A 13,314-nucleotide genomic window follows, 5' to 3' on the forward strand; every position below is an offset into this window, starting at 1 on the left:
GAACTGATGTTTTTGAATGCAGCTCAGTCATTATTTAAAAATCTTGAATGTAATCATTTTGTGCCTAACTCTTTTTGCTGGTAACACCTTTGAATCCGCTCTACTGCTACCTCAAGACCACTCTGTATTCTGGTTTGCAGCTGTGGTTTGCGCTGACTCCATGCATGCTGCAGGCTTGTCAATATGAATGTTTGTTTGTCCTGTCCGTCTCTTGCTTTAAATGAATGTTTGAGGTAAAGAACACACTGTACACCACCGTTGATTAAACTCTAGCATATGATGTAATGTACAAAATAAACATTGCAGACAAAAACCTGGATATTACCGTATTATTAGTATGAGTTAGAGCAAAAGGTAAATATACCCTAACAGCATGTCCGCATCTTGCTGAATACGTGCTGTACGTTTCTGCAACTCAGAAAATGCCAGCGCATTTAAAGATGTTTTTTGTAGTTTTTTTTAAAAACAAGACATAAGTAAGTGCAAGCAAGGGTTGTTGAGATGTAGTCTGTGGCAGAAGATAGGTAGTTAGGTCGCCTGGGTAGCTCACCTGGTACAGCGCGCGCCCATATATAGAAGTTCACGCCTTGACACAGTGGCCGCGGGTTCAACTCTGCCCTGTGGCCCTTTGCTGCATGTCATTCCCCCTCTCTCTCTCTCTCCTTTTGTGTCTTCAGCTGTCCTTTAAAAATAAAGGCCTAAAAAACAAAATAAAAAGAAGAAGATAAGCAGTGACTAAACTGTGCTGACTTAAGTGGGAAGCTCATTCTACCACTGATGAGCCAAAACAGGGAAGAGCCTTAAACTGAGACAAGTGACCACTGGGTGATGGGACGGCAGAGGGTTACGCTTCCGGGGTAATTCTGTAATGTTTGCTGAGAATGACAGTTTGTCATTCAGGGTCATTCCCAGGTTCTTCGCTGTCCAAGTTGGTACCACCACGATGTTGTCATTAGTGATGGGCAGGTCTCGCTGAGCGGACCCTTTTCTCCAAAGGAACACAAGCTCAGTCTCAGGTTGAGCTATAGGTGTTGCCTTGACATTCACTCTGAGATGTCAGCCAGTCAAGGCGCAATGTCTGCCTCCACCGGAGTGTCAGGTGCGTGGAATGACAAGAATAGCTGGGTGTCATCGGCATAGCATTGGTAGGAGAAGCCACGCAGGTGTATGACAGCACTAAGCGTCCTTGTGCAGAAGGAGAAGAAGAGAGGGCTGTTGTCAGGCAGCGTGGTTCAGACCAGATCCTTTCATGTTATTTGGTATTGCCAACCTGTCAGGTAAGATGCAAACAGAGAGAGTGCAAAGTCTGAGACACCCAATCCTTTAAGGGTGAAGAGGAGGATCTGGTGTTTCACTGTGTCAAATGCAGCAGACAGGTCTAGCAGCAGAGGTCTGAAGGCAGCATGGAGCACTGTCCCTGTCACCGCAAGGAGGGCTTTTGGGCAATTGAGTGGCCTGCTTTAAAACCAGATTAGTGGGGATTGGAAGTAAGAGGTAAGCAGTTGGTTAAAAACAGCACATTCTGGTGTCTTCAAAAGAAAGGAAACAAAAGCTACAGTAACTCTCAAAGGGAACAGATTTGTGTGTCACTAACAGAAAGAAAAAACTTTTTTAGTTGTATAAATATATATATATTTTTTAGGATTAGTGTTAGCTAGGGCAACAGTTAATGTCAATCAGGCTGTACATTGAAAGATTATATAATTTTAAAACACTGAAAAACACTTCAGTGTTTTGAATTACATCCAGCATGAATTGCAAAATCATTAGATGAAAGGTAAAATGTATTTGGGAAAATAGTATGTAGACACTAGTAGTGATGAAGCAAAACCTACAATATCAGCATTTCCCTTCCAGAAGGTGTATCAGTGCTTTCTCCTTATTGTCAATGTCAACAGCTAAACTGTATGGTATCTTGATAAAGAAGACATTTTCCTTCTGCACTGAATGCTTGCATCTCATGTCTGGTGTTACTGCTAAGAATATGTGGTAAAGCTTTTGCATGACAGGCTTTATGATGACCATGTTCTTGTTTACATTACATACATTGTATGTTGTAATTGTAATGCTGTGTTGTTTTTAAGTGAAGGTGCTTCTGAGCATTTTTAATGCATTTACATGTTAATTAAATCAAAGGTAATGATGACATAGCATAAAGAATATAGCTGTACAGCTGGTTTGTGTAACTCGGAATAACCTTAGGCTTTTGGTTTCAAGTCGGCAGCCATTCCTGTCGTCAAGGTGATAGTGGAGCCAGGGGTAAGAAAATGAATAACCCAGCATCAAGATGTTTTTGTTGTCACATTCTGTCACTCAATTTCTGATGAAAACATTGAGATGTTTTATGGTCTCAATTGTGTGATGGTTTGCGATTGAACTCTTAATGTTTGTCTTGTTTTGAATCCACCTGGTTTGTTGCATTTTGGCTCCAGTTTCATAGTTCAGCTGACATTTTTTTCTGTTGACACCTCGTCCTGTCTGGGTGCATGGAATGACGCAGACGAACAGATAACACTGTATGATCTTTTGTCTGATTTCTTATTTTCAACATAGCTTGCCCAAGGGTTTGCAACTCGATTACCAACATTGTATAGTCAATGTTTTGAGTTTGCATTTCTTGTCAAAGGTCTTGTGTGATTGACTGTAACAAGACAGTAAAAGATCCACCTTGATATTTGTATCAGTTGTAAAAACTAAATGACAGTTTGCCTTTTGGTTTGTTTGTCTTTGGACTGCACATTCTCTGTTTGTTGCCTGTTTTGAATCACTCATCCAGAGTTAAATGTACTGTATGTGCAAGTCCTCCAGGTCTGTTGTTCATGGAATGGTCACAGTTAGACACAGACACAGTTACTCTGCATGCTCATTGATTGTTGTCATTGCAAAGATGCAGAAAGATCACAAATGGGAAGCTGTCCTCATAGAGATTGTCTCCTACTTTAATGTTGCTTGTTCTAATATGACTCATACATGATTGAAAGAATGCATGTATGACTGCATGAATGAATGAGTGGTACAGAGATTTGATTCACTGTGTGTGTTTGGATGTTACACCTTCTGTTTTTTTATCCCCTAATCACTCTCCATGTCCTCCACTTTAGAACACGGAGGACAGTGCTCGCATCTCCATCACCTTCTTCCGTCTGTTCAGAGTGATGCGATTGGTCAAACTTCTGAGCAGAGGGGAGGGCATCAGGACTCTGCTGTGGACCTTCATCAAGTCCTTCCAGGTGAGACTGTAACCCAATGCAGCCACTCAAACCCGCCTTTTGAATCTGCAATATTAATATAAACCAATGAGATGTGAGAGATTACACTTGTTATCACAAGTTAGGTTTTAGGCGAGAGGTCTAACCTTCTGAGACGGGTTGCTGGGTAGGCTGTCAACCACAATTCATGGGTAGCATTTTGTGAGATGTAATTTTTTTGTAAATGACAGGGTTGTGTTTTTTTAGGCAGTTCTAATATACAAGGTCTAAAGAAACTGTGTAGCATACCAAGATAAGAGAACATACAATTTGCAACAGAGGCTACTTGTACAAGATTTAATCAAGGTAACCAGTGGATCTGGTGGTATAGATATGGTTTGACAATGCACTCAAATTAGAGACTGCAGATTCCAGTGTTACGTAGCCGTGTCTCACTCTTTTCTCTTTTTTGCCCACCCAGGCTCTACCCTATGTTGCACTCCTGATAGCCATGCTGTTCTTCATCTATGCTGTAATTGGGATGCAGGTAATATGGTATATAACCTATTTGACACCCAGCAGGATATGTGTTGCCTTCAGTGCCTTCATTGTGTTTAAATAGTCATCGTTTATTTGTCTTATATTCTTGTCAGAATTTGAGAACTGGCTGGCTGATGTTTTTTTTGTCTTTTTTTTTAGGTGTTTGGGAAAATAGCCATGGTGGATGGAACACAAATCAACCGCAACAACAACTTTCAAACCTTTCCTCAAGCTGTCCTGATGCTTTTCAGGTGTTTGTGTAGCTTACATTGTTGGCTACAAGCCATTATAAGTCATCACAAATGCAAACATCCCTCATTCTGCTCCTTTGTTAATGTTGATTCTTGTTCTATGTTAGGTGTGCCACAGGTGAGGCCTGGCAGGAGATCATGCTGGCCTGTCTGCCAGGGAAGCTGTGTGATTCAGAGTCGGACTACAACCCTGGAGAGGAGAGAACCTGCGGAAGCGGCTTCGCCATTATCTACTTCATCAGCTTCTACATGCTCTGTGCTTTCCTGGTAATCTTCAGACATTTCTCTGTGCACTAGCAGTAATGTTTTAGCACATAATTGAGCATGCGCATTCCTGTATGAATGAAATGCCAATGAAATACCACCAAAAAAAAACAACAAAAGATTAATGCATGTCCTGGTTTCAGATCATAAACCTGTTTGTTGCTGTCATCATGGATAACTTTGACTATCTGACCCGTGATTGGTCCATTCTTGGACCACATCACCTGGATGAGTTTAAAAGGATCTGGTCTGAATACGACCCTGAAGCAAAGTGAGTACACAGGACGCATTTGGAGAGAACTATCACCAGACGTTTTTTTCCCCTGTTACTTATACTCTATACCGCATTCTACTGTTTACTGTATATACTGTACTACTGCTAAAGGATATTTGTGTCAGCAAACATGAGAGAGGGATGGTGATTGTTTTGTAACAGCCATACCCTCTGAAGTGCACTAACTGATTATGCGTTACTTATCAGGACCTGCAGTGGCAGTGAAGACTGTGCTCAGTGGAATAGTGCCTAATATTTGAATGCATCTTGTTGTCAGGGGCAGAATAAAACACCTTGATGTGGTGACTCTGCTGAGGAGGATCCAGCCTCCGCTGGGCTTCGGCAAGCTCTGCCCTCACAGAGTGGCCTGCAAAGTGGGTTTCCACACCATAACGACACGCTCACCCCTATACAGATAAAGAAATGTGTAAACACTACTGTGGTGAATGTTTAGGGTGCCAAAAATACATGAAAGCTTTTGTATCATTAACATATACATTCATAGCTTTCACAGTACTAATTTCACATTTGCTGCCTCCTTGTTAATCTGAACTTCTGTTGCAGCGTCTAGTGGCGATGAACATGCCCCTCAACAGTGATGGGACGGTCATGTTTAATGCCACCTTGTTTGCTCTGGTCCGCACTGCTCTCAAGATTAAGACTGAGGGTGAGTCTGCACCTTCAAGCCATGAGAGATCTGTATTATTATTAGTTCTATTCTTATGGATTATTCATATTTGGTTGAGCTTTTTTTGAGTTGTGCATTGCCATTCTGTACAGTAAAAAAAGAGTATACATTCAAAGTCGTACGTGGAAATGGGAGAAGTCATTGTTCCTGCTGAACTGCACAATCTGGCAGTTTATTGCTCTCATAGTGTAATTGGTACCACGTGTTGTCCAAAATAATTTTTTTAATGGAACTTTGTCACTGGCATCAGTTTGTTAAGTAAAAATGTAGTGGACATAGTAGTGTAGTGGATAGAAAGCATTCAGTCATAGTTCTTGCAATAACACCATTTCCTGAAGGCAACATGACAGAGGAGTCTTCTGCCTTCTTTGTTATGCTGTCACTCATAATTCCACGCTCCTCTGAGTTGAAGCCACGCCCCCAAGCAAAATCGGGGTCAGAAGTCTGAAACTGAAAAAAACTGATCTGAAAGTGAAAAACAGATCTGAAACTGAAAAAAAGATTTGAAGCTGTAAAACAAATAAGTTTTGAATCTGAAAACATGAAATGTGGAACTGAAAACAAATGTAAAAGTGAAAAATGTATACGATTTATATAATTGGTACGCTTATTTTTAGTTTGAATAAATGGTTTTATTTTTTCAAGTTTTAGACCAAAACTTTTAGACCAAACAAGCTTTAGTTTTTCAACTATATATATTTTTTTCAAATTAACACAACATTTGGCCCTGATTTAGCTCCATACTTATGGTCTCAAAGCCCATATTCTAGTTCAACATTTTGCCACAAGAGGGAGTCAAAGATGTTCAATAAGTAGTCCCTCCTCCAAGGCCAACAGGGCTCATGACATTTAATACACACGGCATCAAAACTACAAACAGAAACCACTTAATACACCACTATATTGGTCTTCACTCTGTGCTTATAACCAAAGTGACCTTACAGTTAAACATTCCACCTGTTCTGCCATTTCCAAGGTAACCTGGACCAAGCCAATGAGGAGCTTAGAGCTGTAATTAAGAAGATCTGGAAGAGGACCAGCATGAAGCTGCTGGACCAAGTGGTGCCCCCTGCAGGCGGTCAGTGGTCATTACATACACAGGGGCACATGGTCAACTCTGCAAAAACCATGGCTGTATAATATTAATGGACAAAGCATCCGGTTCGGCTGCAATTGCAGACGTGCTTTAAACCTGCATTATATCGGAATTCTAGCAGAGGGCAACACGCTCAAAGGTGTTTTAAGCCCCCAACGTCTCCTTCCAGGCAGCGCTGCGACCGTTGACTTCAAGGCACCTAACCCTAACCTTAAAGGTCCAATATGTAATATTTGTACTGTAATAAATCCAAAAATGACACCAATGCCTCATCAGATAGAAACACGTTAAACTGAAATACTATCTTTTCTGACAACAATGCTAATTTCAGTATTTTTTCACTTTTTTCATTTACATTCCGTGACGGAATTTATGTTTATGTTTTGATCTGTGTGTTGTTATCAACGGCCCAGTTTGACAGGCAGGCCGGGTTGCCAGATATACCTGTAAAAACGTAAACCCAGCATGCTACAGCTGTAACGGTAGTAAAGCCATGAAAGCAGCAAACAAACGAACAGGATCAATGGAGATAGATTCTACATGACATAAAAAAAGAAAACAGCATGTTTCTAACAGTTGCGTGACCAGAGACGTAACAACCCCCTGGTAAATATTGGAGATGTATTTGAAAAATGGAGACAGCTTAGATCCCAAAAGGACGCACAGTTGGCTTATTTTCTCCTGAACAGGTAAGCATTAGCTTCAGGCTAATTTATCACAGCTAGTAGGGACGGGCATTTTTTGTCATTTCAACATTTGTGTACTCACATTGAATTATATAGCTAGAGTACCCGAGTTGGTTACTCGCAAAAACAATTGAGACATAGCCAGTAAAGTGACCCCGACTGGTCCTGGCTAACGCCACCATGCTAACCCTGCTAACTGTTAACGTTACCGGGAGGACCAGGCAAGCAGCCCATGGCTTTTTACAACGTGTAGTTTAGCGGCTGGAGACAATGGTGAGTTATTTTAAGCCACGAGAGGGGGGCTGTAAATCGGAAAGAGAGGACTGTGAGTTTGCAGTGTGTTTAGCGATTGTTGCCGTAATTCTAAGCCAATGAAGTACAGGTAGTGGTATTTTTAGCGTTTCTTATTGTAATTCTAAGCCAAGGAAGTGTGCCTGACTGGCGTGTGGAGAGGACAGTGAGGTGGTTGTGTTTTTAGCGGTTCATACTGTAATTTTAAGCCGGAAAAGTGTGTCTGTCAGTTGGTTACAGAGCTCCACGTGAGCACGGGCTTTTATGACTGTCAATATTGCCAGCATCTACCGTTAGCTACTCCGCTGTGCTGTGGAGTAATGTCTGGCTATGTGAGAAAAACGTCTAGCAACATTGTTGTGAATGCTGCGGTCTCAGCCTGGCAACCCCCGTGAACTTCGAGTCTGGGCAGGAGGGGGCGGGGGAGACGACTCTCCAGTATTTTGAATTGGTAGTGCAGTAACAATTTTAACCGCTAGCTGCCAGTATTACACACAATATTACATATTGCACCTTTAACCCTAACCATAACCAACACCGATAAACGGGCGACACGTGCGGTTGCAAAAGCAGGTTGGTTTCTGTAGAAGTCTATGAGAAAGTAATCCACTTCTCATTTGATTTATTACCTCAGTAAAATTTTCATAATGAGTTTATTGTCTCAATCACTCGTTTAAAGTCTTCTGCAACTCAGAATGATGTTCATTTTTTTAATTATGGTCTCCTTGATTTTAAAATCAGCAATAAAGCAGGGGGTGTTTTAGGGCGTGGCTAAGATGCGATTGCCAGTGAAAGTGTGAACGTAATGTTGCTCCTCCCTCACTCCTCCCTCTCGTCTAAAATCGTCACATCCGCAACCAGGATGATTGCGCCTGTAACGGCAAACTCGGCGGCTCATATCAGATCTCCACAAACCAATGGGTGACGTCACACATGCTCTGTCCATTAATATTATACAGTCTATGGCATAAACATGAATCAACATTTGCTTTTTACCGTCATTCACAGTTCAAACAGTAACCTCACTGCATCCTTCTCTTCCTTTGTACTGTTCTTCCACTCGGTTGATTTGAATACACGCTGCTTCTCATTTGTATGTTCTAATAATGGCACCCTAATGGAAGTGTATTAATAGAAGGAGGAAGGATGGACATGCATTTGAATGCAAATATTTTATTACCTTAATTTGAATTAAAAAAGTCAGTGCTATTTACATACTTTTATTTTGCTGAATTGCACTCACTATGTCACAATAAACTGGCATCAGTAAGGAATTACACCACACTTTTCGAATACGTTTCAGATACGTTTTGATGTCTGAATCATTCTGGTTTCAGAGAGAGAGTGAGAGAGTAAAGTGATACTTCCCACAAAATCTGAAACATTTTGACCTACTCCTAGCCTGAAAAAGCTAATAACAAAGTTTTCAAAGCCACCTTTCAAGGCTACATGATTGATTTTGGGAAGCGTATAAGTTTAAGAAACAGGTGTTAAGGGTTAATCCATCAGAGGCCTTCAGCATCCTGTTTTTGTTTCTGAAGCAGAGAGACCCAAAAAACAAAAAAAACAAATACAGTACTTTAACTTCAGTTCACGGAAACTTTCCTTTATCTTTGTCCTACAGTCACAGTTTGCCTGCGGCCTCTCTGTCTCTCTCTGTCATAGTTGTACAGTTTTGCTTATCATTAATCTAGCTGTGTCTGGTTTTGCATTCTTCTCTTTTCTCCTCTAGCTCTCCCTCACTGTATAAAAAATAGATGTTTGAAATGAAATGTTCATGTTTTTATATGCACTTTTTCAGCAAGTTTTCTTTAAAATTATCTTACAATCATCTTTATCAACAATTAAAAGGGAAACCCGCTTGGCAGTTAGTTGTAAGAACTTTAATGTAGAATTTGTTTTTTAGATGCAAGTGAATTTCCAACTGGTTTTGTTGAGTATACCAAATTTGGATATTTGGACCAGCATTAGTTTGAAGTGCTACAAATACATTATTAGTTGCATTAATTACATGCTCCTAAATACATACATAACATAACTCTTTTTTTTAATTTGACACTTTAGAAAAGTTCTGCAGCTTCTTTATTGCCAGGTTTTATTTACGTCATCAAAACCAATGCAACATCTGTTCCTGTAACATTAGCCAAGCATGATAGAGTGGTGCTCCGTGTGGTTTTGCCATTTGGTTTCAGTTATGGTGGTTGCTTTGAATTCTCGTTTCACCTTACACAAAGAATTCTTAGTAAAAGAGGGCTCAGGATAGGCACACCTGACTCCAGCAGACACATCACCACATCGTTTAGTTGTGTTCATGTAGTTTTTCCAGTGTCCTTCTATGCTTACAATGCTTCAGCTCTGCTGTGTTTTACAACTTGTCAAATTTAATTCAACTGCATGTCTTTGTGTGCATTAGATGGCTAACCTCTCTTCTTGTTTTCTGCCAAGCCTCTCTCTTCCACAGCTTCCTCTGCTTTCAGTAGTGCTCTGTCATTTGCTGGCCTTCTTCTCTTCTCTTTCTGCGGTCCTGAGCTGTCTGGAGCAGTTCTGTTTTAGTCTGGTGGCATGAAACTACTGATAACCTCGTTCTTAAAAACATCATCAGGCTCTGCCCAGAAAGAGAACCTGCTGTCACCTGTGGGCACAAAATTGATCTGCCCATGCCCGGTTGATGCATTGTGAAGAAAAATACAATCTTACCATATTATCAAGTGAGCCGGTTAAACACTGTCGAAAATCCCTTGTGTCTACTCGGTTATTTTCTTCTAAGTGAAAATATGTCAACATGATGCATGATTACTTGCTTGAACAACTTAAAAATCCAAACTTAAGTGTGTTATGAAGCTCAATTATCGGCCCACACATTCATGCACATCTGACAATCTGGATTCAGAGACTCTACGATATTAGATGGTCTTTGCATTTTATGTAGTTTAGTGAAGATAGTAGACAAAAACTTAATTTTTAAGAACTTGAATATGCTTTTGGTCACAGATTTTCTTTCTGAACAGAGCCTTTAACAGTTTCTCTCTGGCTGTGTCGGGTGATGTAGAGAAATGTGTCTGCTGCTTTAAGATGAATCATCAGATCAGGATGGAATGGTGCATCCATCTTAAAGCATCCATCCTACTTACATTTGTGACCTTTACTTGATTCCCCTCAAGCTAAATGGGCTTGAGGAAAGGTGACGATGGGAAAAAAACGCCCACATTTCCTACGCACCAGGCTTCCGCCGCTTGTTTTCTTGTTTAGTCTCTCCCCCATTCTGCTTCAGCAGCCTTATCTGAGTGAATCAGACCAACGCTTTGGGTAGTTTACCTGCATGGCAGAGAGTGTGTGTAGTCACTACTTCCTCATTGGCTTAATGTAGTTTGTGTGTTTTCCCTCCTAAGGGGAGCTGTAGATCTGACCCCTGCTGCTTCTCTTTGCTGCCTTCTTGCATGTGCTTCTCGCTACAGATCTCGTTGTTTTTCAAAGATATATAAAGATGTAAAACACCTCTGCTCATCTGTCTCTGATGGTGGTGATCAGAGGGTTTATCTTGCACTTGAGCAGTGATATTGGGTGATGACAGGAAATCAGAAATGATGTTGGGAGACCTCAAAGATGACGACCAATCCGATGATTATAAATCAAATGCAGCTTTATTTACACAGTGAACAAACTCTCATGACAATGAGACAACCATGAGCATACAAACGTGTCTGCTCAAGGGTGACCAACATGTACATCAGAATGAATACTTTTTAAACTCTTTTTGTGCTCACACAGCATGAGATATCTATTTCAGTTGGAACAGTTTACTCTTAAACTACACCTTTTATGGCCGATGCTCCAAATAGATTCTCACATTCCAGGCTCCAATTCCTCTGTATGACAGTTGTGCCCAAACTCATAATAGATTTACACATGCCTGTGGGTGAAGGTTGTCCCCAGACTAACCTTCTTGTGTAGTACTCTACATACAAGATATAAAATACATTTGTAGGCTGAAATATCCAACTTATCAAGCAGCTGTGTATGTACAGTACAGGCCAAAAGTTTGGACACACCTTCTCATTCAATGTGTTTCTTTATTTTCATGACTATTTACATTGTAGATTCTCACTGAAGGCATCAAAACTATGAATGAACACATATGGAATTATGTACTCAACAAAAAAGTGTGAAATAACTGAAAACATGTCTTATATTTTAGATTCCTCAAAGTAGCCACCCTTTGCTTTTTTTGATAACTCTGTAGTCACCTGAAATGGTTTTCACTTCACAGGTGTGCTTTGTCAGGGTTAATTAGTGGATTTTTTTCCCTTATTAATAAAAAAGCAAAGGGTGACTACTTTGAAGAATCTAAAATATAAGACATGTTTTCAGTTATTTCACACTTTTTTGTTAAGTACATAATTCCATATGTGTTCATTCATAGTTTTGATGCCTTCAGTGAGAATCTACAATGTAAATAGTCATGAAAATAAAAAAGGAAAAGCATTGAATAAGAAGGTGTGTCCAAACTTTTGGCCTGTACTGATGTATGTGTGTTTGATTATTTTTGTGTGCGAGAAGAGTGTTTCATAACCACGCACAGATATTCAGATGCAAGATGGGAGCTGCAGGCATAGATATTATCTGTTGTCGGGTTAAAACCTGCTGCACATGTTGTGTGCGTGTGTGTATAAATGTCACTTGCAGAGTTTTATAAAAGCACCGACATCCACTTCACACACATTCAGCTCTGACATTCAAACAGTGGCATTAATGTTATGTTGGTAACACTTTATTTGAAGTCTTACTTTATCATAAGACTGGAATGACACTGCAATAACCACAACATGGCACCCTTCATGAACATTTTTTTTTTATGATTCTTGAAGTGTCATTCTGTAAAATGTGACACTTTAAATGCAATGTTGACATTGTTTGAGATGTTTGTGTTATGACAACTTGTGATTAACCGAGACAACATAACCCGTCAATAACTTTGTTGTGACAACTTGACATTAACAAGACAACAATGTCTTTGTTATGACAACTTAACATTAGGCAAGAAAACATAACCTGTTAATGTCTGTATTGACAACTTAACGTTAGCCTAGCCCACTTAACCTGCCATAAATATGTCAATTACAGTTAGCAGCAGTTAGCCGTTACTTTAGCAACAAATTCATCCATCCGAAACTCAATAAATCACCTCAGTACTGTACTCACTGTCGTCAAACTGGCCTTATAACATTTAATGACATCTTAATAAAAGTCCAAATGGTTCCACTTTACTTGAAGTCAAGGGAATTCTTCATGACTTCATTATAAAGCCTTTGGCAGGGTAATCAAACTTTATGACGTCTTTATGACAATTCAAAATTGTTTAACTTTACTTGAGGTCATGGAAAATATTCATGACAATTATAATGGTGTCATTACTGGCAATTACAAAACCAACCACATATGACAGTTTAATGTTAATGTTAACACTTGAGCTAAATAGTTTCTGTAATTTTGATAATTAGGCCTGCCATGACATATTTACGACTGTTGTTTATTTATTTATTTAACGAGGAATACCTCTTGAGATGTATCATCTCATTTTCGAGAGGGTCCTTGATAGGACTGGACAGTACAAAGGACAAGACATTACAGTACAACATACAGATTCACTCACATACTAACCTCCTCCACCCCACACCCCCGCCCAGACATCACCAAAATTATCATTACAAAATGTATGAATAGTAATTAAGAACAAAATATAGAAAACTAGTCTAGGTTTATGTCAAGTTGTCATTACACAGATATCTCAAACAATGTCGACATTGCATTAAAAGTGTCATAATTTACCTGATGACAATTCTTGACAACAGTCAAATCATGAGATGTGTGATGTCTTATGCACACCCCTTCAAATAAACCATAATGGGTTACTACAACTATGTTTTTCCCACAGATAAATCATTAAAAACCACAGTTTCTTTGATGTGCTCCCGAAAAATGACTTTATGACGCATTGGTCTGTGTGTTGGTCTGTTGTGATCCTTTTGAAATAGTGTT

General features: G+C 39.8%; 1 protein-coding gene across 1 annotated transcript in view; it reads left to right on the forward strand.

Moving 5' to 3' along the window:
* cacna1db (calcium channel, voltage-dependent, L type, alpha 1D subunit, b) overlaps positions 1 to 13,314 on the forward strand; it is an 83,257-nt gene that overhangs the window by 60,552 nt on the left and 9,391 nt on the right. The window contains exons 30-37 of the mRNA XM_028582613.1: positions 3,102 to 3,230; positions 3,670 to 3,735; positions 3,888 to 3,979; positions 4,087 to 4,246; positions 4,387 to 4,514; positions 4,795 to 4,891; positions 5,082 to 5,184; positions 6,182 to 6,283. Coding sequence (XP_028438414.1) covers positions 3,102 to 3,230; positions 3,670 to 3,735; positions 3,888 to 3,979; positions 4,087 to 4,246; positions 4,387 to 4,514; positions 4,795 to 4,891; positions 5,082 to 5,184; positions 6,182 to 6,283 — 877 coding nt within the window. The remainder of the gene's footprint in view (positions 1 to 3,101; positions 3,231 to 3,669; positions 3,736 to 3,887; positions 3,980 to 4,086; positions 4,247 to 4,386; positions 4,515 to 4,794; positions 4,892 to 5,081; positions 5,185 to 6,181; positions 6,284 to 13,314) is intronic.

Source organism: Perca flavescens, chromosome 7 (genome assembly GCF_004354835.1).
Source record: "Perca flavescens isolate YP-PL-M2 chromosome 7, PFLA_1.0, whole genome shotgun sequence".
Taxonomy (NCBI): domain Eukaryota; kingdom Metazoa; phylum Chordata; class Actinopteri; order Perciformes; family Percidae; genus Perca; species Perca flavescens.